Source organism: Oncorhynchus clarkii, chromosome 3 (assembly GCF_045791955.1).
Source record: "Oncorhynchus clarkii lewisi isolate Uvic-CL-2024 chromosome 3, UVic_Ocla_1.0, whole genome shotgun sequence".
Taxonomy (NCBI): domain Eukaryota; kingdom Metazoa; phylum Chordata; class Actinopteri; order Salmoniformes; family Salmonidae; genus Oncorhynchus; species Oncorhynchus clarkii.
This window is the reverse complement of record NC_092149.1, coordinates 34,898,024-34,924,156: the sequence shown is the minus strand read 5'-3', so window position 1 is coordinate 34,924,156 and position 26,133 is coordinate 34,898,024. Positions and strand designations below refer to the sequence as shown.

General features: G+C 44.8%; 2 protein-coding genes across 4 annotated transcripts; one reads left to right on the top strand and one right to left on the bottom strand.

The window, feature by feature from the left end:
- The first annotated feature begins 51 nt into the window (after window positions 1-51).
- LOC139394075 (protein THEMIS2-like) lies at window positions 52-17,419 on the top strand. Of its 3 annotated transcripts, XM_071142119.1 has the most exons (7): window positions 52-202; window positions 402-576; window positions 11,656-11,796; window positions 12,028-12,456; window positions 12,745-13,931; window positions 15,240-15,354; window positions 15,589-16,365. In XM_071142119.1, exons 1-7 carry the CDS (start codon window positions 131-133, stop codon window positions 15,687-15,689), a joined length of 2,220 nt encoding a protein of 739 aa, XP_070998220.1. In that variant the 5' UTR covers window positions 52-130; the 3' UTR covers window positions 15,690-16,365. The 3 variants fall into 3 exon arrangements, with proteins under 3 accessions (XP_070998220.1, XP_070998221.1, XP_070998222.1); XM_071142120.1 differs by lacking the exon at window positions 52-202 and having other exon boundaries at window positions 384-576; window positions 15,589-17,419; XM_071142121.1 differs by lacking the exons at window positions 52-202; window positions 402-576; window positions 11,656-11,796 and adding an exon at window positions 11,824-11,912 and having other exon boundaries at window positions 15,589-16,050.
- On the bottom strand, window positions 16,297-26,133 carry LOC139394107 (replication protein A 32 kDa subunit-A-like). The gene is made up of 9 exons (XM_071142131.1): window positions 25,977-26,133; window positions 25,303-25,388; window positions 24,976-25,077; window positions 24,710-24,823; window positions 24,424-24,498; window positions 18,827-18,946; window positions 17,597-17,728; window positions 17,151-17,245; window positions 16,297-16,869 (listed from the first exon to the last, which is right to left on the bottom strand). The coding sequence occupies exons 1-9, from the start codon at window positions 25,987-25,989 to the stop codon at window positions 16,782-16,784; spliced, it is 825 nt and encodes a 274-aa protein (XP_070998232.1). The 5' UTR covers window positions 25,990-26,133; the 3' UTR covers window positions 16,297-16,781.

Genomic DNA, 26,133 nt, shown 5'->3' with positions numbered 1-26,133 from the left:
TGTATTTTAATTAGACCTTTGGACTGCTATGGTATCGAGTAGATCATGTTTATTATTCCTGAGGGGCAGTTTGCTTTACAGCTGATATTGAGAAATCTATTAAAAAATATATTCACATACAGAGAACAACATGAATAGAATAAAAAATTCCACAATGCAAAACTGTACTGCTAGGAATCATCAATTTCCCATAGGAAACATGGTGAGTTGTTTCTTTTTTGATTGTAGGCAAATAATAAAATGTTTATGTCTGCATAAAATAAGCAAACAATAAAGAAGTAAAAGCCATGTTCACATATCTTTATTGGCAACACAAGCTAGTATCACAGGGCAGGGGTTAACTTTACTTGAAAATATCTGGTTGCCTACTTCCTCATACAGTCGTTGCTTTCAACTGTTAGATCAGTGGCACCTCTCTTGGAAACACAGTTGAGCCTAGACAGCCCAACATCGGGTTCTGCACTGCAGTGATGGCAGGCACTGAAGTAGTTATGTCCCTGCAAGAATTAATTGCATCCTTGGATCAAACTTGTCTGCCACGGACTCTACAGGTTTGCTCTGGTGTATACTTTCAAGGTAGGACTTTTTCATACTTTCTTTCATAAACCCCATGTGTGGGCAAACCTATTTTTACATTGCCTGAAATGAGACAGACAAGCTTACTGATTAACAGTCAGTGGCAGTTTTTTATACTCAATTCTGACATACACAAACAGAAGTAGAATAAAAGTCTCATAATTAGGCAACAGTACAGACTGTCGTATTTACAACTGAGGGTATTTTCATATACATATGATTACATTTGTCCAAATAAGACACCTTCAAATGGTGAGACTAGATACTGTAATTTCTAAACGGTAAAACAGATATGTGTATTAAAGTAGTCAAAGGTGTAGTATTTGATTAAATAGTCCTAGAATGCATTTGCAGTTTTCTTTGGTTGTGTTTCAGATTGTGTTGTGCCCAGTAGAAATGAATAGTAAGTGATGTATTGTGTCACTTGAGTCTTATTTACAATAAAAGTACCATATGTTTCTGAACACTTCTATATTAATGTGGATGCTACCATGATTATGGATAATCATGAATGAATCGTTTTGATATTGCGAATCCAAGCCTGACATACGGCTAGGCTGATGTGAAATTAAGTGGCGAGCGCTTAACCAACGTGAGTTGAGGTGCAACCAAAAAATGTGATCATCATAGAAAGAAAAGCTCACCATTAAAAATTGTTTTATTTTAGCAAAGTTAAAAGATTATATTTTGGCCTACAATTGCCTTCTTACAAACATTATCTTCACAGTTCTATTCAATCGCTTTGTTGCCATTTTCACAAGTACAAAACTAGTACAAAACTCCAAACTGGTAACACTTGTAAACATCTTTCACCACAAAAACATTCATCCAAAATATAAGTTTACTGTGAAATATCATGAAAACATTGGTTTAATCATCAAAATACAACAATTATACATTCTCAATTTAGTTGTTTTAATAACCAGTTAATCCAATAGCAAAAAATGCAAGATACACTATATATACATAAAAGTATGTGGACAACAATTAAAATGAGTGCTATTTCGGCTATTTCAGCCACACCCGTTGCTAACAGGTGTATAAAATTGAGCACACAGCCATGCAATCACCAAATTGAAACATTAGCCGAAGAATGGCCTTATACTGAAGAGCTCCGTGACACCATCGTAGGATGCTACCTTTCCAACAAGTCAGTTCGTCAAAATTCTGCCCTGGGCAACTGTAAATGCTGTCATTGTGAAGTGGAAACGTGTATGAGCAACATCGGCTCAGCTGCAAAGTAGTAGGCCACACAAGCTCACAAAACGGGACTGCCCAGTGCTGAAGCGCATAGCGTCTGTCCTCGGACCATTGTTGATACACATGGGAAACTGTTGAGCGTGAAAAACCCAGAAGCATTGCAGTTCTTGACACAAACCGGTGTGCCTGGCACCTACTACCATACCCCGTTTAAAGACAATGAATCATTTTGTCTTGCCGATTCACCCTCTGAATGGCACACATACACAATCTCAATTGTCTCAAGGCTTAAAAATTATTCTTTAACCCATCTCCTCCCCTACCAGCTACACACGAAGTGAATTTAACAAGTGACATCAATAAGGGATCATAGCTTTCACTTGGATTCACCTGGTCAGTCAAGATCGTGGAAAGAGCAGGTGTCCTTAACGTTTTGTACACTCAGTATATATCATACTTTTTTGTTTATATTTTACAAACATACATTGGAATTCTGTAGTTATCCAAATCTGTATATGTTTTGAAATGTATAGGTTTACAAAAAGGTTAAGTGATTATTGAATAAGAGCAGTTGGATTAAGTAATAGTGAAAGGTATATTAACAAATAAGACTACCATATTAAAAGTAATGTGAGCATTGCGAAAGGCAAATTCTTAATATGAACATGTATTTCTAGATGAAACACTGATTGAATTTTAGTGAAAAAGTGACTGATTGTGTTGTACTCAGTCATTTGGAAATGTGCTTTGAGTTTTGAAACTGCCTTTTTGCTAATCTGTTGTAGCAGGCTAAAGGGTGTGGGGTTTCAAAGTCACCAAGTTCAATAACACAACATGCACCAGTAGCACAAAGGGGAGATATTAGGGATTTTTGTGCACAGAGAAAGAGGGAATTCACCAATTACTTCCCAGTTCACAAGTCGTTGTCTGTTCCGTTCTCCCGGGGGAATCCCAAAACTTAGGTCCTCAGCCAATTCGGTACACAAACGGGGTAATCTCACTGATACTGTTTTCTCTTCTCCCACTCTTCATAACACACAATTCTCTCTCTATTCTCTGCTCCTTTGTGCAGGCTGCTTCCTCCTATATCCCCAAGCACTCCCTGGCTTAACAAACTACAGCCTTGCCTCGTTGGGGCAGGAAGTCCATATAAGGCTTGGGGGTGGAGCCAGTGGGCTGCAATAAATCTCCCCTCACCTCTCCCTGCCGTCTGCCACACTGTTTTGAGTTTTGTACTATGTGTTTTGAAAATGTACCACATACTTGTAAAAATTGCACCAAAGCGTAACAAATTGCACCAAAAAAATGTAACAACCTGCTTACCCCATTGTAAATCCTTCAGTACAGTTAACCCTAGAATCTTCACACTATTAGATACTTTGAGCTCCTTTGCAGCCCTGCCCCTCAAACTGGAGAGGTCATGGGACAGGTGGATTTCTAGTGAGGGTCACTGATAGGACCTTGACTTTGGCAGAGTTCAGTGAAATTTTTCTTGCCTGAACCCCCCATGAGTCAAAGTTGTCCAGGGCCTGCTTTGGTGTGCAGATTTTTCCCATTGTGCATGTGTTGGCCAGACTGAAATCAGCAACGTACTTCCACCTACTCTCAACATCCCGGGCTGCACCGTCTATGACTGCAAGGAAGATGAGAGGACCCAGAGGAGTTCCTTGAGCCACACCTCCCTTCTGTTCCTGCCAGAGTGTTGTTTACGTCCGGTCACAAAACTGACGAGCCATGCTGTGAGGGCAGGTCTGACATCCAGTTGGGTCAGCCGTTCAATGGCGATGGTGTGGTCAATTTTGTCAAATGCCTTGGAGAAGTAAGTGTTGATGAAGGTGGTTATGGTGGATGGGATGTATGACTGCTTGTATAATCCAAAAGGCTAACGAGATCGTAAGTCGATGATTTTTGGGGTCTGCTTCCAAACTGTCTGGGGTCTAGGTTGGGTTTTATGTCTTCCTTCATCCAGGTGGCAGCGAAGGTCACAGGAACGTTTGATAGTTGTGGTGTCAGGGATATAGGCAGTAGCTGGTTGGCTGTCTGGTGGAGGGTCTTGGGGATGAGCACGAACGTGGCTTCTTTCCACTGGAAGAGGGATTCACCTCAATAGAATGATGTTTTGAGGATGTCACTGATGGGTTGACTCAACTCGCAGGCAAATTCTCATAGGATCTGCTGTTGCACACCGTAGGGGCTAGGGGCTTTGTTGGTTTTGATCACACACAGGTTGTCCTCCAAGGGTTGGATTTCTGGGAGAGGCTGCAGGGAATGTAATAAAGCAGGGAAGGCTGTTGTGTCCAGGGAGGTTAGTGATTGGCTGACCTGAGAGAACCAGTTGTTAATTTCATTTGTTATTCCTAATTTGTTGTTTTGATCATGGCTAGGAATATGCATTTTCAGAGGGGCCTTGATTTCAGCCAGAGGAGGCTGGTGGGAGGAGCTATAGGAGTGCAGGCTCATTGTAATGGTTTGGAATAAACGGAACGGAGTCAAACATGGTTTCCATATGCTTGATGTGTTTGACTCCATTCCATATATTCTGTTCAAGCCATTACAATGAGCCTATCCTCCTATAGCTCCTCCTACCAGTCTCCTCTGCTGTCATCCAGGGTCTGTCAGTAGGGTGCATTTTCACAGTTTGGACAGGGAGGTGGTCATTACACACAGCAGTCCATGTTATAGAAGGCAGCAGTCTTGGATGTAGCATCAGGGCATTGTATACTTCTTGCCAGGAGTGGGTTGTGATCAACTTTCCAAAACTGTCCAGGTTAGATTGTCGGATAGGACGATGTTCTCACTTCTGGTTTGTTGGGCTTTTGAAGGCCATTGGACTGCCTAATGATCACTGAGGCCAATGGCTGTTAGGATGGATGGTTTATGGTAAAGCTGGTTCATGTCTGTAATGATTAGGTCCAGTATTGCATCACCTCTGATACATTCAATGCCTTTGGTCCCCAAAACCTCAGTGAACTGCTCAGCCCCAAACCGTCTTCACGGTCACTTCGGTCAAATGATCAAAGACTACTTGCAGTCCCAAAGACACGCTTAAAAACAATGGCTGACTGAGCATTCTGTCGTCCTCCGGCTCTGGATCAAGCCCCGGGATACCGTCTTCTGGGCTCCGGGTCTTGCTGTATCCTGTCGGGATCTCTAACCGTCCCCAACTATACGGGAGTCCTTTCTTCTCCCACTCTCCCTGTGTGCTGCCTTTCTGGCAGCTTTATGGGCCTTGCACAGCTGGTGAGCAATCAGCCCTTGATTACTCACCAACTCCCAATCAGCTTCAATTAGTCCTGGCCAGAGAACCTGTCGAGACCTGTCACGTCCAGCAGATGGAGCCATCGCCTCGTTGATGTATACATCATCTGTCACCAGGCCTCGACGAGTCTCCCCCTGGTGGCTGACCTGCTGTACGTCACACAGGCCCCCTTAGCTCTATCAGGGAGGGGACTGTCATCAGTGAAACGTATGTCTCCTTTCTCGATATGGCATCCGCGTTTCCATGCTTCTTCCCTGACCTGTGCACAACAGAACAAGAGCAGCGTTGAAGGGACAAGAACCACCTGGTGACCCGATCGATTGTGTCCTTTCCCCTGGCCATCCAGACCAGGGGAGCATGGTCTGTGACCAGGGTGAAGTGGGTACCTAACCACATGATGGGGTGCTCCTCCCCATCGTGTATCTGGGACAGAACAGCACCTAGACAGCACGTATCACATGCATCTGTCTGGACCACCATCGGCACCTGGAAATCGACGTTATGAGAATCGGATGGGAGCACAGTGCTTCCTTCAGATGGCTGAACGCCACTTATCTCTCGTCCGTCCATCTCACTGTTTTCGGGAGGCGGACTCTAGTTAGATCGGTGAGGGGGGAAGCTATAGCCGCAAATTTGGGGATAAACCGGCTATAGTATCCGGCCAGTCCCAGGAAGGACTTGACCTGTGTCTTGGAGCGTGGAACGGGCCAGTCATGTACCGCGTGAACCTTCTTATCCTGGGGCTTGACGTTCCCCCGTCCGATCAAATACCCCAGGTACTCCACCTCCTCGAAACCTAGTTTGCATTTTGTGGGGTTCCACAGCCAGGCTTTTCCCAACCCTGGCTGTGGATGATGATATCATCCAGATATGCCGCTGCGTACTGCTGGTGGGGTCAAAGCACTCTGTTCATCAGTCTCTGGAAGATGGGCGGGGCTCCATGGCGACCGAACGGGAGCACCCGGTACTGATACAAACCGTCAGGTGTCGAGAACGCCGTCTTCTCCCGGGAGGAGGCTGGCAACGGTACCTGCCAACATCCTTTGGTCAGGTCAAGGATGCTGATGTACCGGGCCTTTCCCAATCGGTCGATGAGCTCGTCCAACCTTGGCATGGGGTAGGCGTCGAATAAGCTTATTTCGTTCACACCCCGGAAATCATTACAGAAGCGGAGGCTACCGTCCGGTTTGGGCACCAACACGATGGGGCTGCACCATGCACTGTGAGACTGTTCAACGACCCCAATCCTCAGCATAGCCTCCACTTCTTGTTTCACGGCCTTCCTTCGGGCCTCCGGAATCCAATATGGCCTCTTTCGTACCGTTTCCCCAGGCCAGGTACGGATGTGGTGTTCAATGAGGGTCGTGCGGCCTGGCTTCTTGGAGAACACCGCCGTGTTCCGATCGACAAGCTCCCGGACCTCTTGCTTCTGGGCCGGATCAAGGTCCTCGTTGCTCGGGACCACCACTGGTACCGTTGGCATCCTGGGTCCCGACCATAACACGGCCAATGCTGTCCTTTCGTGCCACTTCTTCAACAGGTTCACGTGGTAAATCTGTTGAGGTTTCCATCTTCCCGGTAGCCGTATGCGGTAATTGACTGGGCCCAGCTTCTTGATCACCTCGTATGGCCTGTGTCGTGTTGCCAGGCACTTACTTTTGGCCGTGGGGATTAAGACCAACACCCTATCTCGAACCTGGAATTCTCAGGGCTGGGCTCTCCGATTGTAGACATCATGAGGTCGGTTGGGCTGCCCACACCTCCTTGGCGAGGTCCAATAGGCCGCGTGGCCTCCTACCATAGAGGAGTTCGAAAGGGGAAAACCCCGTGGAGGACTGGGGTACTTCTCGGATTGAGAACATTAGGTGGGTTAGTAGCTGGTCCCAGTTCTTCCCGTCCTGCTCAATGACCTTATGCAGCATTTGCTTGAGCATTTTATTGAAGCGCTCGACGAGCCCATCCGTCTGCGGTTGAAAAACGGAGGTCCAGATCTGCTTGATCGGCAGGAGGGCACTCAACTCTTTCATTAGGCGGGACATAATCTCCGTACCTTGGTCTGTCAGGATCTCGTTCGGGATGCCCACCCGGCTAAAGAGGTGGAACAGCTCCCGGGAGATTCCTTTGGATACCGCCACCTGTAGGGGAATGAACTCGGGATACTGGGTGGCATAGTCTACTATTACCAGGATGTACCTGTGTCCTCGTGCTATTTTTACCAGGGGTCCCACTATGTCCATGGCGATGTTATCAATGGACACCCCGATGATCGGTAGGGGGACCAGTGGGTTTCGGAAGTGGGCCTTTGGGGCAGTCATTTGACACTCCGGGCAGGTGAGACAGTAGTCTTCCACGGCCCTCCTCATCCCGGGCTAGTGGAACCGGGCGGCGACCCGTTCCCGGTCTTCTCCATTCCCAGGTGCGCCCCCAACAGGTGGGTATGGGCCAGCTGAAGAACGGTTCCCACGTACCATCGGGGCATCAACAATACCTCTCGAAGTTCCCCCTGTTGGCGTGACACCTGATACAAAAGGTTATTCTTGATCTGGAAATGGAGGTTACGCCAGTCACTCACCCCCGGAAGTAGCTGTCCATCGACCGCTATCACTTGGGCTGCGGCGGCTTTCAAGTTAGAATCTTCCCACTGGGCCGTCCCTAATTGTCCCCTCAGTTGGCCCCCCGCAGGTATCTCGACTGGCCCCTCAAAATTGGGGAGGGGGAGGCTGGGCTCTTCCTCCCATGGTTCCCCAGGGGGGTCGGGTTCCGGCACCCCCTCCGACTCCGGACCTGTAGAAACAGGTTGGTCAACTGTTTGCTTCCGGGCCACACAGGCGATGGGTTATTCTCGCTCTGGCTCGTACCTTCTTCCTCAGCTCGTGCCCCCACAGGGCCGCGAACAGCGGACAATCTTGTCCCACTAGGAGAGGTATCGGCAACTCTGGTACTGCACCCACCATCATCTGGCAGCTCCCTTGTGGCGTCATGATATTGGCCCATACAGATGGATACCACTTTGTGTCACCGTGAACACAGGAAATGGACATCTCCCTACCACGTTCGGTCTCCTGGTTCAGCAGGCTCGTGGTTCCGAGGGTAACCATACTTCCGGAGTCCAATAGAGCTTCCGTGTCATGTCCGTCAACCTTCACCGGGACCATAGGTGCAGTTGATTCGTGGTGTGCCCAACAGGAGGTGACATAGTTCACTGCGTAACCCACCTCGCCTCCGGGGCTTGCTGATGGTATCGACTTCTCTCGAGCCGTACAATTCCAGGTAATGTGTCCCTGGGCGCCACACTCAAAACACCTTCGTTGGTCTCCATCTACCTGGGTTTGTCGGTGGCGGGTCGGCCCTACCCCAGCCGTCTCTCCAGGGGTTTGCTGTCCTTTGGCCCTGTCGACTGTCGGTTCTGGGTCCACAGCAGTGGGGCTGTCCTTCCGACTCCTCGCACGAGGGTCGCCGACTCGGCCCGGCTCCCACTCAGCATGGCCTGAGTGTTCTGATGCGTCTCCACTGCATTCAGGAGGCCCTCCAAGGTCTGGAGCACGCATAGACTCGCTGCCCTCTTCATGTCGTGGGGTAGTACCCGTAGGAAGCGATCCAGGACCACTTTGTCTAGGATGGAGAGGGTGGATATGTTGGTTAGGAGCCACGCCCTGGTGACGCGCAGTAGGTCGCTCCTCTGGGCTCGGGGGGATGCGTCAGGTACGAACCTCCAGTCGTGGAACCGTTGAGCCCGATGGGCCAGGCTGTACCCGTAGCGGCTGAGTATCTCTCTCGTTTGAGTCCGTCGTAGTTAGCTGCCTGTTCGTCTTTCAGGTCCCAATACGCCTTTTGGGCATTTTCAGAGAGGAACGGGGCCAGCAGACTTGCCCACCTCGGCCATCCTTCCCGTAGCGCTGTCCATTCAAACGTACAGAGGTATGTTTCGATGTCATCGTCTTCCGTTAGCTTGATTAAATACGGGTTGGGAGGTGATTCAGGAGACGCTCCTCCTTGTAGCTTCCTGATTTCCTCAACGAGGCGGACGTTTTGTAGTCACTGTTCCTCCAGTGTTCGTTCCTGAACCGCCTGTTGTGCTTGTTGGGCCCGGGCAAACTGAGCTATCAACTCGTCCATGCTGATGCTGTGTAAACGTCAACCTTGATCTGACCACGTTATCAGGGTGCCCGCATTATCGACCACTTGTGGCAGACCAGGGGGTTTGGTCAAGACATCAGCACAGATCAGACACAGACAGAGTAGGATTAGCTTGGTTTCAAGGGTGTTTATTTAAATTATAAATCAAAAAGAAAAGGATACGTCTCCCCCATGAGACCCTCCCCGGGATACCGTCTTCTGGGCTCCGGGTCTTGCTGTATCCTGTCAGGATCAAAACTGCACTCACTCCTGTTACCTCTCTAACCGTCCCCAACTATACGGGAGTACTTTCTTGCCCCTCTCTCCCTGTGTGCTGCCCTTCTGGCAGCTTTATGGGCCTTAACACAGCTGGTGAGCAATCAGCCCTTGATTACTCACCAACTCCCAATCAGCCCCAATTAGACCTGGCCAGAGAACCTGTCGAGACCTGGCACGTCCAGCAGATGGAGCCATCGCCTCGTGATGTATACATCGTCTGTTACCAGGCCTCGACGAGTCTCCCCCTGGTGGCTGACCTGCTGAAAGCCACATCGTATAGAGGCCCAATATCAGCAACCATCATTCCTGTGTTCCAATGGCCCATTGTATTAGCTAATCCAAGTGTATCATTTTAAAAGGCTAATTGATCATTAGAAAACCCTTTTACAATTTTGTTAGCACAGCTGAAAACTGTTGTGCTGATTAAATAAGAAGAAGTGCCTAGTTTGAGAAACAGATGTCTCACAAGTCCTCAGCTTGCAGCTTCGTTAAATAGTACACGCAAAACACCAGTCTCAACGTCAACAGTGAAGAGGCGACTCCGGGATGCTGGCGCTCTAGGCAGAGTTCCTCTGTCCAGTGTCTGTGTTCTTTTGCCCATCTTAATCTTTTCTTTTTATTGGCGAGTCTGATATATGGCTTTTTCTTTGCAACTCTGCTTAGAAGGCCAGCATCCCGGAGTCACCTCTTCACTGTTGATGTTGAGACTGGTGTTTTGCGGGTACTATTTAATGAAGCTGCCAGTTGATTACTTGTGAGGCATCTGTTTCTCAAACTAGACACTCTAATGTACTTGTCTTGCTCAGTTGTGCACCGGGGCCTCCCACTCCTCTTTCTATTCTGGTTAGAGCCAGTTTGCGCTGTTCTGTGAAGGGAGTAGTACACAGCATTGTACGAGATCTTCAGTTTCTTGGTAATTTCTCGCATAGAATAGCCTTCATTTCTCAGAAAAAAAATAGACTGACGAGTTTCAGAAGAAAGTCATTTGTTTCTAGCCATTTTGAGCCTGTAATCGAACACACAAATGCTGATGCTCCAGATACTAGTCTAAAGAAGGCCAGATTTATTGCTTCTTTAATTAGCACAACAGCTGTGCTAACATAATTGCAAGAAGAATTTATAATGATCAATTAGCCTTTTAAAATGATCAACTTGGATTAGCTAACACAACGTGCCATTGGAACACAGGAGTGATGGTTGCTGGTAATGGGTCTCTGTACGCCTATGTAGATATTCCATTAATTGTCATTTACAACATTACCAATGTCTAAACTGTATTTCTGATTCATTTGATGCTATTTTAAATGGACAAAAAAGTGCTTTTCTTTCAAAAATAATTACATTTCTAAGTGACCCCAAACTTTTGAACGATGGTGTATATATTTATATTCCGGACTCTGAAAACTGCTCTGATGTCTTAATTCCTTGTCATTTTATTTTGCTTTTTGATTATGTGCGTATTGTTATTATATTGCTTGATATTGCTGCACTGTTTCACTGCACCTGCAATAACATCTGGAAAACTGTGTAGGTGACCAATAAACTTTCATTTGACTTCTATTGGGCACAACATCATCTGAAACACAACGAAAATAAATGGCAAATGCATCCAACAAGTTTGTAGAGTCACAAGCTTGATGTAGTTATTGCGTGCTAGGAATGTAGGATTAAAATACCACATGTTTGAGTACTTCAATACTCATATAAGTGAATGTCTAAATACTGTATGACACCTTCAAATGGGAGGACTAGATATATAAAGTGCTTTCCTTTCTAAACAGTAAAACAGATATGTATGAAAATACCCTCAAACAAAAGGTGGCACTGTACTGTCGCCTCATGAAACATTTTGCTTCAGTCTAAATAAATACATAGAGGAGTGTATGTAATATCACATGTTCAAAGGTTAATAGATCATATGCTTGGTTATATGGATGGACGGTCAGTCAGTAGATTACCTTGAAATGTTGCATCAGACAAATAAGGAAATGAGGAAAAAATGAGTGTACAAAGTCTCATGTTCCTAGAACAGAGAAGTTAATACTGTGTACTGCATATATTAAGATATTTTTCCATCAGTTCAGGAATGCTTTGTAATTGGACAGTATTATTGAGTAATCACCTCTGATAAAAAAATATATAAATCAACAAGTACTGTACATGTATGTTGCTGCAAATATGCATTGTCATCAGAGCTGAAATTGTGGTGTGTTGATGCTTTATAGGGTCTGTTTATGAGCTGTCGGGAAACGAGGTGTGCCTATCCACGGGGGACCTGGTGAAGGTCATCGACATCGAGCTTCTGTCTGTCAGCTGTGAGGACATCAGCAACAATGAGAAGTTTCAGCTGCCCCTCAACCATGCAGGTGAGGCTTACGGTTTTCAACAAATGCACTTAGCCAGGGCTAGAAATAGAAAAACCTTTGGTCCATCAAGCAAAGATGATCGACTCTACCAAGAATAGCAGTTCTAGTGATTCTATGTAAGTGAACCCCCCAATTCTTTATTAACCATGGTAATATGTTTAATAAATTCTAATAAAGTCCCTTGATCAATGCTGTGTTATTCATGGGCTCATTGTGGACTCTCCCTCTCAGATCTGTTCAAGCTGGTTCCAGAGGAGATGCCATACAACACAGTGGAGGAGATGGTGAGTCTGAGGCCTGTAGGCCTGGACACCTGCTTTCCCTTCACCTTCACCAGCCGATGTGAGCTGACTTTTGAGAATTTCACCCTTGGTGCCGGGATGGCCGTGACCATGCTGTACATCGAGCAGCAAGACGGGGGTGAGGAGAGCTGCGTCCGCTGTCAACTCAGAGGCCAGCAGGGGGCGTTGGCTGAAGTGCTTGTCCCCTTCTCCCGCCGTGGGGAGTTCTATGAGTGTGAGAGTGACCAGACCTACACCCTCCAGGAGATCATATCCTCGCCCCACCTCTGTAGCCGGCGCTTTCGCTTCAGCAAGAAGACCAAGCACGGGGGATCACTAGTCTTCAGCCCCATATACCAGGTCCAGGCCATCATGCACTGTGAGTAGAACCTGGTTCTGAGTCAACCAATGGCATACTTACTTAGCTAATGAAAAAACACTGAGATATCATGTTATAATCTAGAAGTGAGAGATGTGTTGGCTGAGGAGCACATCATTAAAGCTATTGGCAAGCTGTAGCCTGCATTTCTTTTTCACAAATCATTGCACTACAGGATTGTACATTTTGAACATACAGCTTAGTTTTTGTGTTCTGCTCATCATCAAATGTAGTACTTTACTGTGTGGGTCTACACCCTTCAACATAATTTCTCAAATTTTCTCACAGTGAGGAAGAACATAGTCAAGTTCCCCTCCAGCTTGGAGGTGGATGTAGTCGACGTGACGACGCAATCCCAAGACTTGACATTTGTGACCCCACTCACTCTGTCCGAGGTATTTGCCCAGCCAGATGAGGCCTTCCCCACCACGGCTGAAATACTGGAGCACCATGAGGGCCAGCCTCTGTTCCGCTGTACCTGGCTGGCTGAACTACACAAAGGCCATCCTCTAGTCCTTCACAAGCGTGGTTCCTCAGCCATGGTTCTGGCTTCGGGTATCAAGGGGCGCAATGCCCGCCAGTACTTCCTAGTGTCGCAGCGCTACGGGGGACGCCTGAGACGGAGGCCGCGGGAGTTTGAGTCAGTGTACGAGCTGTACGCCGCCTCGACCCGGGCACTGTTTCTCAAGGTCAGGGTGACGCAGCACAGTGAGGAGCTGGATGAGGAGGGTTTTCTGGCGCTCAGTGTGGGCGAGCAGCTGGAGGTGCTGCGCTGCGAGAAGGTGAAGCTGCCTGGTGGAAGAACTAGCCAGGAGAAGAATAACCAGACCATGGAGGTCCTTGTATGTAGACGTCTCCAAGAAGTGGACGAAGACGAGGAGGTGGATGAAGAGGAGGAGAGCGAGGTTGTCCACTTACCCCTGTGCATGCAGAGCCACTTTGTGGAGAAGCTCACGGACAACAAGAAGTACAGCCTGATGGACTTGTGCAAGGCCTTCGCTCTGCCGTTGGACGTTAAGGTGGCGAGCCGTGACGCAGAGCTGGAGACAGATCCTCTGGTGGGGTTCTCATCCCTGAGGCTGGAGGCTACTACTATACAGCCCATGATACAGGCCAGCCTTCCAGGAAATCCAGAGAGGTGCTTTGAGATACCCACTCACTGGCTTAACATGTCTTTGTCCTTTACTAATGACCCCTTGCCTTTGGCCCAAGAATATCACCTGGAGACAGTTACAGAGGTGACAGACTCATTCTATTGCGAATTTCGAAAGCTCACCGCATCAGATGAGCCCCCACCACCACGTCCACCAAAGCCATCGTCAAGATCAAAGCCATCAAAGTCTTCAAAGGCAACCCCTTCATCCTCACAACCAGACACCCCCTGCCATCCACCCAAAAGTGGCACCATTTCCCTGTTGAGTGGTCTAAGTCTTAATAGCAAAAAGACTCACAGGCCCCCTGCTCCTCTGCCTCCGGTAAGCTCTTCCTTTCAGACCTTATGTACTTTCTAGGCAGGATATAGCGCTGCTCATCTCCTGTTGTCACTCCTGTCTTGCTGGACTCGTTTACTGTCCTACATGTCCTGCCTACTGTCTTGCATCCCATGTATTTCCCTTGTACTCTGCCTTGGAGCCCCCACATTCCTTGTCTTAGCTGTGAAATTGTCTCGTTTTTTTTGTGTCACTGTACTGTCTCTATGTCTGCTGTTTCTGTTTTATTTTTATTTTTTTAAGTATCTGTAAAGTGTTGTTACTTACGCCTCTTGGAGGGAACCCAACACCCCGCTACATCTCTTCTCCCCGTGGAGTGAAAAAAGTATGTGATCTTAGGTGTGTGGAAGGATGACAGAAGCAGAGAAAAATACAGTTTACAGGGAATTTATTACTCCTACACACGGTAAGGTGAGGAAAGGGGTCTGGATGGAACCAAAGCAAAGAAAGTAAAAGTTAGTCCCCTCTTCTACCTTACCTGCCTTCCCACTACTTACCTAACCTTTAGCACCACCTGGCGCGCTAACCAAAATACAGGGGGTAGTCCGCCCAGGTCTTACCTAGTGTGCATAGACAGATTCAATACTACTGGTTATGTATGCCCGCAGGCCTCTTGCCTAAACACTCCCAAGGTGCGTTGCCCTCCCCCAGGGACAATTACTATTACTAATACTTAGTGAACAATTTCAAAAATCAAAAACACTAAATCCTATTGGCATACATACCTCGGAAGGAGCGGCTACAAAATAATATCCACAAAACTTTTAATGACTGCCACTACAATCAACATAGAACATAAAAAGCTCTCTTCTAACAAAGGAACACTTGATTTTATCAAGCTGGAAAAGGAGTTGGTAATTTCAGAGACAGCTGTATCCCCTGACGAGAGGGAGGGGTCAGAGCTCAAATCTGCGATGGGGTCGACCAATCAGCTGCTTAGAATCCAGGAAGCTATTTCCTGAAATACACACACATACAAACACACAACAACACAGAACATGGGGAAACGTGTGTTATGTGTTGAGATATTGTGAAATACACTTTAAATAAGTAGAATAAGTTGTGACTTCATTTGACTAGGACTAGAATGCTGCCTTATATAATAGGGTCTTGGGTTGTTCAATCAATGTCTTATATAACATATGTTACTGTAGTCTCATCAGTTATCATGTACAGATGTTATTTGATTATGCAGACACCTCACCCCATGCAAGTATGTGGTTCCTGTTTTTTCAACATAGCATGTACACCTCCTAATATAACGGTAGTTTAATTTTTCCTGTTGTCGTGAAGGCTATCATGGATGCCCCTCCGCTGAATCCAAGAAAGCCTATGACCGGTGTCAAGTCAGGAAAGGCTCAGCCAAACACTTACGTCACGTCTATAAGTCACAAGCCCAACAATAAAGGTACAGTATGTCCTACATTAGAAATTACTTGTGAGCTATGACATCAGGGAAGTAAAAGTCAACGCCAAAAACTGTCCCATTCATCGTTCTGCATTTGGTGTAGCTTTTTATAAAACATTTGACTGTTATCTGTAGTTTTATTCTTTGTTTAGATAAATGTTTTTGCGCTGGGTGACCACTTCACACAAAACCTAGATTATACGGTAAACCTAAAGTGAACTTGTCTTTCAACAGCACCGAAATATGAAGTGCAAGCAGATGAGTGCAGCGACCATGATTATGAGCAAGTGGACGACATGTTGAAAACGGCACAGGACAGTTTTTTACTTTACTGAACCAGCCAGAGGAACTACTATTAAAAAGGCCAACTTTTCAAGTAACCAAGTCTCATTGCATAAAATAGACTAGACTATGGGGTGCAAGACAACTGAATGTCAGAACTATGCAGACTGATAGCCAGCCACTGTAAATGTGAATACTTTGAGATGGGACTATGCAAAAACAGGATACATGTCTTATTGTACCAAGATTTTGTTACTTGGTTTTCATTTTCTCTACGTTGCTGCAATCACAAGCAACACTTGCCAACCGATTATCCGAAATGCTTATGGTAATAGCCCATTGGTGTTTAAGGTCCAGTTACATTTCATAATGTAGCAGTGTATTTTGTAACTAAATTTCCCCCCTAATTTTAAAACTCAATGATGCTAGTCTGGCAGTGTCAGTGACCTTCCTGTTAAAAGAGTGGAGGTCAATATCAGAAAGCTGGAGTGATAACAGTGGGGATCTTCATTCGCAATACAAAGCTTTACTGGTGCATATGTATCATTGCTTTGGTTATCAATAGTGTATGATCTTATATCGCTGAATTCTAAGGTTACACACATTGTAAGAGATACTTTATATAGTCATTTGGGAAGTAAGAGTAATATCTGGGGAACATTTCTCTGAAAATATATGTTTTACTAGAGACAAAAACAAAACAGAGACATAAAAAAATCTGAATAGGAATTGCATTCTGTTCACCATTTTTAAATGACAACTACCAATACCAATGATTCAGGAACTAATCAGTCACAGATTGCATTCACTGTGAGAAAAAACATTGGCCTGTGCTGCGCCCACTCTTACTGTAATATAATTAACAGAACGGATGTTGAAACAGGATGTGTCCGTCTAACCAAGAAGGCCTAATTTCACAGAAACCCTCAGATTATATAGACATCCCATGATGTTACTCAGTATGAATCATGGTTCCATGAATGACTACTGGTTCTATTTTCGGAGTGTTGAGATCTTAAAATTCTAAGAGGGTTTTGGGCGTTATTCTTATATACACAATCGTCTGCTCATAGCGCACACTGTGTTGAGAATGGTCCCAAGTCTATGATCATGTTCTTAGTGCTAACAGGGAATGGAGAGATGCTTTAGTCGTCATTGTCAGTAGACTTGAAGTGATCCTCGTCGATGGTGGAGAAGATGTGTCCTTCGTTGCTGAGGAACTCCACTGCTTGCCTATGATTAGACAAAAGACAGTAAGACTGGTGCCAATGCAGAATGCTTAATTATGCAGTCTACTCTGTTATGCCTCGCACATGAGAGTGCACTGGGCCACATTCAGTAGGCAAATGTTGAACATTGCATATATTACTTATTCTTCATCCCAGAAAAGCACATCTGTTCTATAAAATATTTGTATCTTAACGCTGACCACTGTTGTGGTCAAACAGGACACATTCAAGCATATCAAGAACTTCAGAGCCTGATTTGAGGACGGAGGGAAGGGAATGTCTTACTTGATGACAGCCAAGCTCATGCCGCTGAGACTCTGCTTCAAGTTCTGTGTGCTGATACCCTGTGCGTCTGGACAGCTCCTTATCAAGCTCAGCACCTTATGAGAGGACATGAGAATAACAAACATTCATATAGAATATTGTGCCAATCAGAACAACTTGAAAACTTCCCAATTGTTCTGTCAGTCCTATAGATGGCAGTATGGTATGTTTGATAAGGCATTTTCAATAAATAGAATAACTGATGAGACCCAATAAATGTTCTAATCATCTAGCGTGCTGGATTTTTCAAATAAAAGTACACTTTTTTCCTCCATTCACCTGGTAACAGGTAAGGTGTGCTGGTTTACTTTCTAATTGGTATGGTAGGTGAGTTTAGGCTACCTATTGTTTATCCTACCAACTATTTAAAGTTTCCAGCACTTTTCTGCAGTCCATTACAGACTCACCTGGTTCTGGCTTGGGCTCAGGCCGTTAGTGGACATGTCGTTAGCACCCGAGTATCCAACTCCCATGTTGCCACCCATTCCCGGCCGTGACATGGGCACCATGCTAGTGTTCATTCCCCCTCCTCCGCCCATCTAAAAAGGGAACCAAAACTGTGTGTGAGTGGTGCCACACAGGAATAGACTCAAAACAAAACTTCAGGTGATTGTGGCATTACTGAGCTTGAACGGCCTTATTCAAAGCTAAGTTTAATGATTCATTCATCTCCATTTAAATATGTGGCAGTTGGGCCAAGGCAAACTCGTATAACAGTAGTCAGAGTGGACAGTTGGGAAATAGTCAGATATTCAGGCATAGTGGTGCTTTTCAGGGCCTAAAATGTACTTTTTGGTCTACCACACTACATTTTTTTACCAGACAAAATATCCCCCCAGCCTATAATTACATCAACAAAACACACAAAAAAGATGAGCATGCTTTGTAATGTTTCTAAAACGAAAAATGTATTACTAGTAAGAAGTAATGTGGTATATTGTTTCATTTCATATTTTTTGTGACCTGAGTGTTAACCAAAATATCACAAATGTTAACCAAAATATCACAGATGTTCACCTGCCCCTTTAAGGGCAATAGGTTAAAGCGATGCGAGAGTCATGTGTCTGAGATTCAGTCTGACTAATTGCAGAATTGTCTACTCTGCCCTACTAGTTGAAACTCAAAACATTGAAAAACAAACTAGCTTGCAAACAAAACAAAATAAATTGCCAAGAAACTCGAGGACAAAGTCTCACATAAATAAACTTCCGATTCAAGTAAATTAGACAAATTTTTATATATGTGCACAGCGCTTCTAAAAAACAATTTTTCACGTAGCTCTTCATGGACGTACAGCCCCTAGACAGGCAGTGTTGCAGCTCAAGGTGGGATAGGCTATAGGATTTGTAGTTCTTTAACTTTGTGCGATTAATTTACCAGCTATGAAACAAAATGGCAGAAATACTTTGAAAACAGCTACTGCTTCATTTATTTTGCTATAAATGTGATCATACTTGACTTTTTATTAACAAATGCAAGTGAAACGCTCAAAGTGTAGAGCCCTGACCACCTGCCAACGTGGCTGGTGAAATAGGCATCTTAGCTACCAATGCCAAAATCTACCCACATTTGGCAGGTGGTGGTTGTTGTTTTTTTAGGCCCTGGTGCTCTTTGTCATGTGTGAAGGAAGTTCTCACCATAATAGTCTGTGGTTTGCTGAGCAGCATGTGTGCCTGCACCACCTCCAGCATGTGGGAGGTGATCTCGTTCATGTCCTGAAGGGGCCGGACGTTGAACGCCACCACGGACCTGTGGTTCTATTGAAGACAGGAAGTTACACACAAACACCCACAGTTATATATATATATGTGTGTGTGAGGATTTTTTGTCTGCATCACTTTACATCTTTATTACTAGACAGGAAGTTATGTTTAGAGAGGAGGAAACTCCACCCAAATTGGGGCATATATATATATATATATATATATATATATATATATGGCCTTCGCTGTTCTGGGATTGATTTGCACTTTTTGCACCAAAGTACGTTCATCTCTAAGAGACAGAACGCGTCTCCTTCCTGAGCGGTATGACGGCTACGGGGTCCCATGGTGTTTATACTTGCGTACTATTGTTTGTACAGATGAACGTGGTACATTCAGGCGTTTGGAAATTGCTCTTGTGGAGTGGTTGAAAAACAAGTTTAATGACTCCAACCTAAATGTATGTCTTATGCAGCTGTATGACCCAATGGGTAAATAAACTTGGTTTAAGCTTTACTAATCGTCCGTGAGTTGGCGCTGCGAGCAGGGTCCGTCACGATTTACAGTTGAACTAGAGATTCTGAATCAGTGAACAGGAGCCAGCACCAGATACAACGTAGGCACAGTTCCTCCACCTGTTATCACTAATTCTGAAATCTTGGGGAGGTGAGAGTCATAGGCTGAACCAATTATAGGATACGGATCTAGAAAGCCTGAGCTTATTCAGTAGTCCCATTGTATTACGGCCGGTCGTAGCTTTATGGTATAGGGTAAGTCCCGGAAGGTAAGCCGGAGCAGGTTGGTACTAGAGGTCGACCGATTAATCGGAATAGCCGATTAATTAGGGCAGATTTCAAGTTTTCATAACAATCGGAAATCTGTATTTTTGGACACCGATTTTGCAGATTTTTTATTTTTTTACTAGGCAAGTCAGTTAAGAACACATTCTTATTTTCAATGACGGCCTAGGAACGGTGGGTTAACTGCCTCGTTCAGGGGCAGAACGACAAATTTCACCTTGTCAGCTCAGGGGATCCAAACTTGCAACCTTACAGTTAACTAGTCCAACGCAAAAACGACCTGCCTCTTGTTGCACTCCACAAGGAGACTGCCTGTTATGCGAATGCAGTAAGCCAAGATAAGTTTAATGCTAGCTAGCAACTTATCTTATAAAAAACAATCAATCATAATCACATGGTTGATGATATTCCTAGATATTATCTAGCGTGTCATGCGTGTATAATCTGACTGAGCATACATGTATCTAAGTATCTGACTGAGAGGTGGTTGGCAGAAGCAGGCGCGTAAACATTCATTCAAACAGCACTTTTGTGCGTTTTGCCAGCAGCTCCTCGTTGTGCGTCAAGCATTGCGCTGTTTATTACTTCAAGCATATCAACTCCCGAGATGAGGGTGGTGTAACCGAAGTGAAATGGCTGGCTAGTTAGCGCACGCTAATAACGTTTCAAACGTCACTCGCTCGCTCTGAGCCTTGGAGTGGTTGTTTCCCTTGCTCTGCATGGGTAAAGTTGCTTCGAGGGTGGCTGTTGTCGTTGTGTTGCTGGTTCGAGCCCAGGGAGCTGTTAATTTACGTGTCAAATTAAAAGGACCCAAACTGCGTTCCATAGTATGTCGTGAAGCTATTACTGTGTAACTCTGGTAGGGCAACATCTGATAAATAGCGCACGTGGTAGTGTGTACAGGTGTTCGACCAGTCGCGAAAGCCAACATCACTCACGACAGAGCACGGTTGACTGTCAAGGGCAAGGAATTCCATTCTCTTGGCGTTAATGAATTTCGTCTTTGAGTTGTCTCGCTGAAATGTTCTTACTCTTTCAAATGACTGCTCGACCCACACAGCAGACATTGTTAGGTTAGGAATGCTGTGTTGCACGTGTCGTGCAACATTTTACGTGGCGCCATTACGTCATATAGTTATATAGGTATGCACGTCAACTTTGACATCGGTTTTGCACATTGGCGTTAAACTAGACATTGGGCCGATACCAATGTTGGCATTTTTAGCTAATATCAGCCGATTCCGATATGTTCACCGTTATATTGTGCATCTCTACTAGAAACCTTATCTTTAAGTGTCCTCCGAGAGGTAGGTTATTAGAGAACACTACATGACAGCTCGAGTCAACGATGAAAGGGTTTTTGTTTTACCATGTCATCAGAATTTTAATGTAAATCGCATCAATACATATAGATTGCTGGATGATACGGTACAATTAATTACATACAAGGCTCATAGTCTGGGTCTTGTGTTAACACCCAAAGATGAAAATGAAGGAGATGGACATGGAGACTAGCATCTCATGGGAACAGAACAGATGGACGGTTCTTTCCCCCAGTCTTAGTCGCATCAAGGGTGGTGTGAAATTATTAAACATGTATTTTCTCTCTTCCCTGTTCAAGTCAATATATTTTTAGGTGTCGTGGAACATAAGAGTGATAATTGTTCCAGAGGAGGGATGGGTGTATATTGACTAACTGATTTGAGAATGTTTTAGTATGGTTATAACTACAGTAGTGACTAATGTGTTATTGGTTAGATCGAATGATTTATGGAATGTGACTTGGGGGAGATATGTGGAGGCTCATAAATTAAGGTTGGTGTGAGTCTCTGGGGGACGATACCACTATTTATATTGTTACAGGAGATAGTTGTCGTCCCTCTCCTATGAGCTAACTGTGCACTACATAGAGACTAATATGAAGTTAAATTGAATGTTACACATAGATAGTAATGTCATTTTAGACACTATTGTCAACTTTTAAGAAAACTGTGACTCAGAGTTTGTGAGGTAGGATACCCTTTCAACGTCACTAATCTCTTCTCCATTTCTAACAGCCAGAAAACACTTGACATATCTTGCAAAAGATTGGGACCGATCTATCCTGAGCACAAGAGAGTATTATCCACAGATACAGACAGTAGCAGAACACAGGTCGTCATTGGAGACGTTGGTGGCTAAGGGACCGGGTATGAGTTGGATGATAGGAAGGGAGTATCTGAAAGGGTCAGTCCTAGATCTATCAGTGAAGGATGAAAATAGAAGAGCAGGAGACAGATTCCAGGCAGTAGTTATTCTCACGGCAGTCGCTGTAGGGACAATAATTGAAGGATACTATGGTAACAGCATGGAACTGGACTATTGCGCAAATGAGGGATTTTGAGGCATGCGTGATGGGCAGTGTTAGCAGTAGCAGGGGTTACTTTAGTAGCATTGTTGGGATATTGTTTTCTGAGGGCATTGACGCTGAAACGTACATACAGTGCTGAGTTACCTCAAGAAGAGGTGGAAGTTGATTAAAGCTACCGCATGTGTATATCTGGTGGCTATGGAGGAAGAAGGAGAAGGGGAGAAAAGTGAGATTGACATGGCTTGGGAACACCTCTCGGGAGCCTGTGGTCTGAAAAGGGGAAGCCTGTGGTCTGAAAAGGGGAAGCCTGTGGTCTGAAAAGGGGAAGCCCGTGGTCTGAAAAGGGGAAGCCCGTGGTCTGAAAAGGGGAAGCCCGTGGTCTGAAAAGGGGAAGCCCGTGGTCTGAAAAGGGGAAGCCCGTGGTCTGAAAAGGGGAAGCCCGTGGTCTGAAAAGGGGAAGCCCGTGGTCTGAAAAGGGGAAGCCCGTGGTCTGAAAAGGGGAAGCCTGTGGTCTGAAAAGGGGAAGCCCGTGGTCTGAAAGGGGAAGCCTGTGGTCTGGAAGCCTGTGGTCTGAAAGGGGAAGCCTGTGGTCTGGAAGCCTGTGGTCTGAAAGGGAAGACTGGGTGAAAGCATTAGGTTTTTTAGGGCCTTCATTTTTGTGGAACCCAGCACAAAAGTATCCTGAAGGCATAGAGTCAACAGAAGAGAGAGTGGGAATTGTCATGTTATTAAACTTTGTTTTTTCCCGTGCATATATAATTATGCATATCTTAACACATTATTAATATTGTTATGTTGTGTGTTGTTTGGCTTTTAAAGACTTGTGCTATCACTCTCTCAGGAACCAGAAGATGAAATCAAAAGCTACAGCTGAAATGTCAGGAAGCCAACAGCTTCAGCTAGAATGTCATTCTGTTGCCCGACAAGAAATGGAAATAAGAGCGTGCATAGTGTGATTATAGAACAGAGGCCATAAGTCTCAGAGTTGTAAACTTAATCATTAACTGTGAAGGTTAATCATGTTTTATTTGTTTTGTTCATGTTTTATTATTATTTATAAGTCATTTCCAAGTTTATGTAATGTTGAATAGTATGGATTAATTGTTCAAAACAGGGTACTGATGGGTTCCGACTCCTAAACTTTAAATATCAGGTATCTATCATATTGAAATATTGAGTGCCATAGCCTGGTTTCTTCAACAGAAGTTAATGGTTATATGTAGGAGTGTGGAGGCAATTAAGCTTGGAATGTACTGAGTAAAGGAAAGGCAATCACATGTATACAGGCACTGATGTAGAGTTGTGGTTTTGTGAGGAATGGAGGGCTGAGGTCAGGTCACATTAAGGGAGAAGGAACAGTTTGTTGCCCACATCCCTTAACTACCTGCCTAGTAATAAAGATGTAATGTTTAGAGAGGAAACTCCACCCAAATTGGGTCAATAAGGGATAATAGCTTTCACCTGGTCAGTCTGTTGTCGAAAGAGCAGGGGTTCATAATGTTTTGTACACTCCGGCAATTTCTATGTATTTTTTAATTCTCAGTTTATCTTTCACTTACTTAGCTAATGCAGCAGATTTAGTCTACATAAGAACATGACAGAGATAAATGCAATTTATGTTGGCTAGGTGGCTAAGGCTATCCAACACTGCAACTCTTCCAAGTCAAGGTGAGCTTTCTGTTTTATTAATTTATTGCCACACGGGCCTGCCAGTGTAAATGCTAAACTGACTGCTGTACACTGTACTGTGTGATTGTACACAGGGATTGATTGTGGCTTTAATAGTTCTACTTTGTTGACTATGACGTTAGCTAATATGGTGACAACGATGTAGGCTGTGTAGCAATTGTAGTATGAAGGTTTGGCTTGAGGAGATTGTTGCACCTGGTCAAAGTGATGATGCTGTATGTGGCTGTTATGAAAGTGAACCGTGTGTGTGAGTGATCAGCAGTACATTCACTCACTTCTGTTAGAAAATGTTTCTTAAACGGAAGCAAACGGAACTAAACGGGGATGACATACCCAAATTTGTCCTATAGAAACTTGTTTTAGTTGCAAAACAGAACATTTTATAACTGTTTGGACAAATGATTACACACCAGATCAGCTAGATGCAGGAAAGAGTGTGCAAGGCAGTATTTAATGTGTCACGGTCTCACCTTGATTACTCCAATTTCTCTCAACCTGTGTGCCTACACTAGAAACGTCCATTTGTAGGTTAGGTTGTAGCAACCTCATGGGTATAGGGCAAATTTGCGTATTATGCAATAGCCTAAACCTATACATTGAGCTGGGTGAATAGAATACGAATGACAGTCATCCAGGGCTGTGATATGACCTATAGATAAAGGTATGTAGTTGTATGGGAATGATGATCTCACCTGGAAGGAGCGCAAATTGCCAGAGACCTTGACGTAAGTGCCTGGGGGGATGACAGTGCTGTCTACACTGGGATCCTATGGGTGAGGAGAGACAGCAGGGCAGAACCATAGGAGGGCAGAACCATAGGTGAGCAGATTAGCAGTTGAACTCCCATTTGAGTGTAGCATGATGTCACAAAATATCTGTTAATTTAACATTTAGAAATTATACTGCAAGTGTTGACTATACTGTATATCCTTGCTGATCCTAGTACTTAGCAGCCTCAGTTGCCCTGATGAGGATTACCTCTGTATCTACCCACTGCTTCACGTCCATAGGGGCCCCTGTCATGTCATCAACTTTGTACTGGATGTTGGTCATGGATTTGTCAGTGGTTCTGATGATGCCCACAATTGTAACCTAGCACACAAAAAGAGAATACTGTCATGGGATACCAAGGCACTCCTCACACATTTTATTTGTACATAGACTGATTTGAATTTTAATCTTCCATGAGTCACTGTATCAAAACGCACCACCATCCTCATATTTACAGATGTAATTTGGGTTACCTGGGCAACCTCTACCTCTCCCACTTTGAAGACATCCTCTGCTTGGGCAGCAGACATGAGCTGGGACACTGTGCAGGGGACAATCTGTTGGGAACGTTGTCTCTGTAAACATACATACATAGTAAGTCTGAGTAATTCACATTGAGCCAACTTTATCCTACAACAAAAAATAAAACAATGGCAGACAACAGTGCATGGGGATGTTTACTGTCTAGCTATTTAACTGTTGCCCATAGGTTATGCTACTAATATTACGATGACAGACCTCTTCCACTTGCTGTTCACTAACTGTGTAATATATGGAGTTGGTGAGTGACAAATACAGACCCCTTTCTTCTCTCCTCCCTGGGAGGCAGCAGGTGATGCGAATCCTCCCGGGGACTGAGTGTATCCACCTCCCATGTTTGATCCCCCTACATGAAATGGCAGTGTTTTTTAAATTTAACTAGGCACGTCAGTTAGGAACAAATTATAATGTACAATTACAGCCTACACCGGCCAAACCCAGACGACGCTGGACCAATTGAGAGTCCCATAATGCTGCGCACAATCACTGCCGGTTGTGACAATGAGACAACTGCAGCAATAATCCACTCTCTGACTAAAACCATGTAAACAAGCTTGCATTACTAGCTAACGACGTCAGGTAGCTTATGGATGGAGACTACACACAACGTTATTAACTAGCGAGCCACATAAGTTAACGTTAGTTAGCTGACAAAAGCACTACAGTAACTAGTTAGAGTCAACGTTACCTAGCTAACGTTTGCTACTGTTGTTTCTCGTTACTGTACGACAAAAAGCTAGGCGCCTTGTGGTTTACAGAAGAAATACAGCCAAGTCAGCTACGGTAGCTAGCTAGGCACCCAAACTTTGCACAACAAAACAGAGAGCTGGCTACAGTAACTAGCTAGCAAGCTAACGTTATTTACAACAACCATGCAGCGCTTTTGAGCTATTGTTGACAGCCATAGAAAACAATGCTACAAAGACAAACTCACCTTGGTTCCACATGGTGCCGTTAGTTTACGTTATAGGATAAAATAATGTTTAAACAGGTGGCAAGACAATAACGTATAAAAAGTCTTCACAACGATTCCTTCCCCTGTACAATTCCGCGCGTTGACAGTATAGAACGCATGCGCCCTACAGAAAGGC

Coding starts and splice junctions, on each gene's coding strand:
- LOC139394075 (XM_071142119.1), top strand. CDS start 131: ATGAATAGAATAAAAAATTCCACAATGCAAAACTGTACTGCTAGGAAT. Junction 12,457..12,744: donor GGTCCAGGCCATCATGCACT/GTGAGTAGAACC, acceptor ATTTTCTCACAG/TGAGGAAGAACATAGTCAAG. Junction 15,355..15,588: donor TCACAAGCCCAACAATAAAG/GTACAGTATGTC, acceptor GTCTTTCAACAG/CACCGAAATATGAAGTGCAA.
- LOC139394107 (XM_071142131.1), bottom strand. Junction 24,499..24,709: donor AGCAGTGGGTAGATACAGAG/GTAATCCTCATC, acceptor CCTCACCCATAG/GATCCCAGTGTAGACAGCAC. Junction 18,947..24,423: donor GCAATTTGCGCTCCTTCCAG/GTGAGATCATCA, acceptor TGTCTTCAATAG/AACCACAGGTCCGTGGTGGC.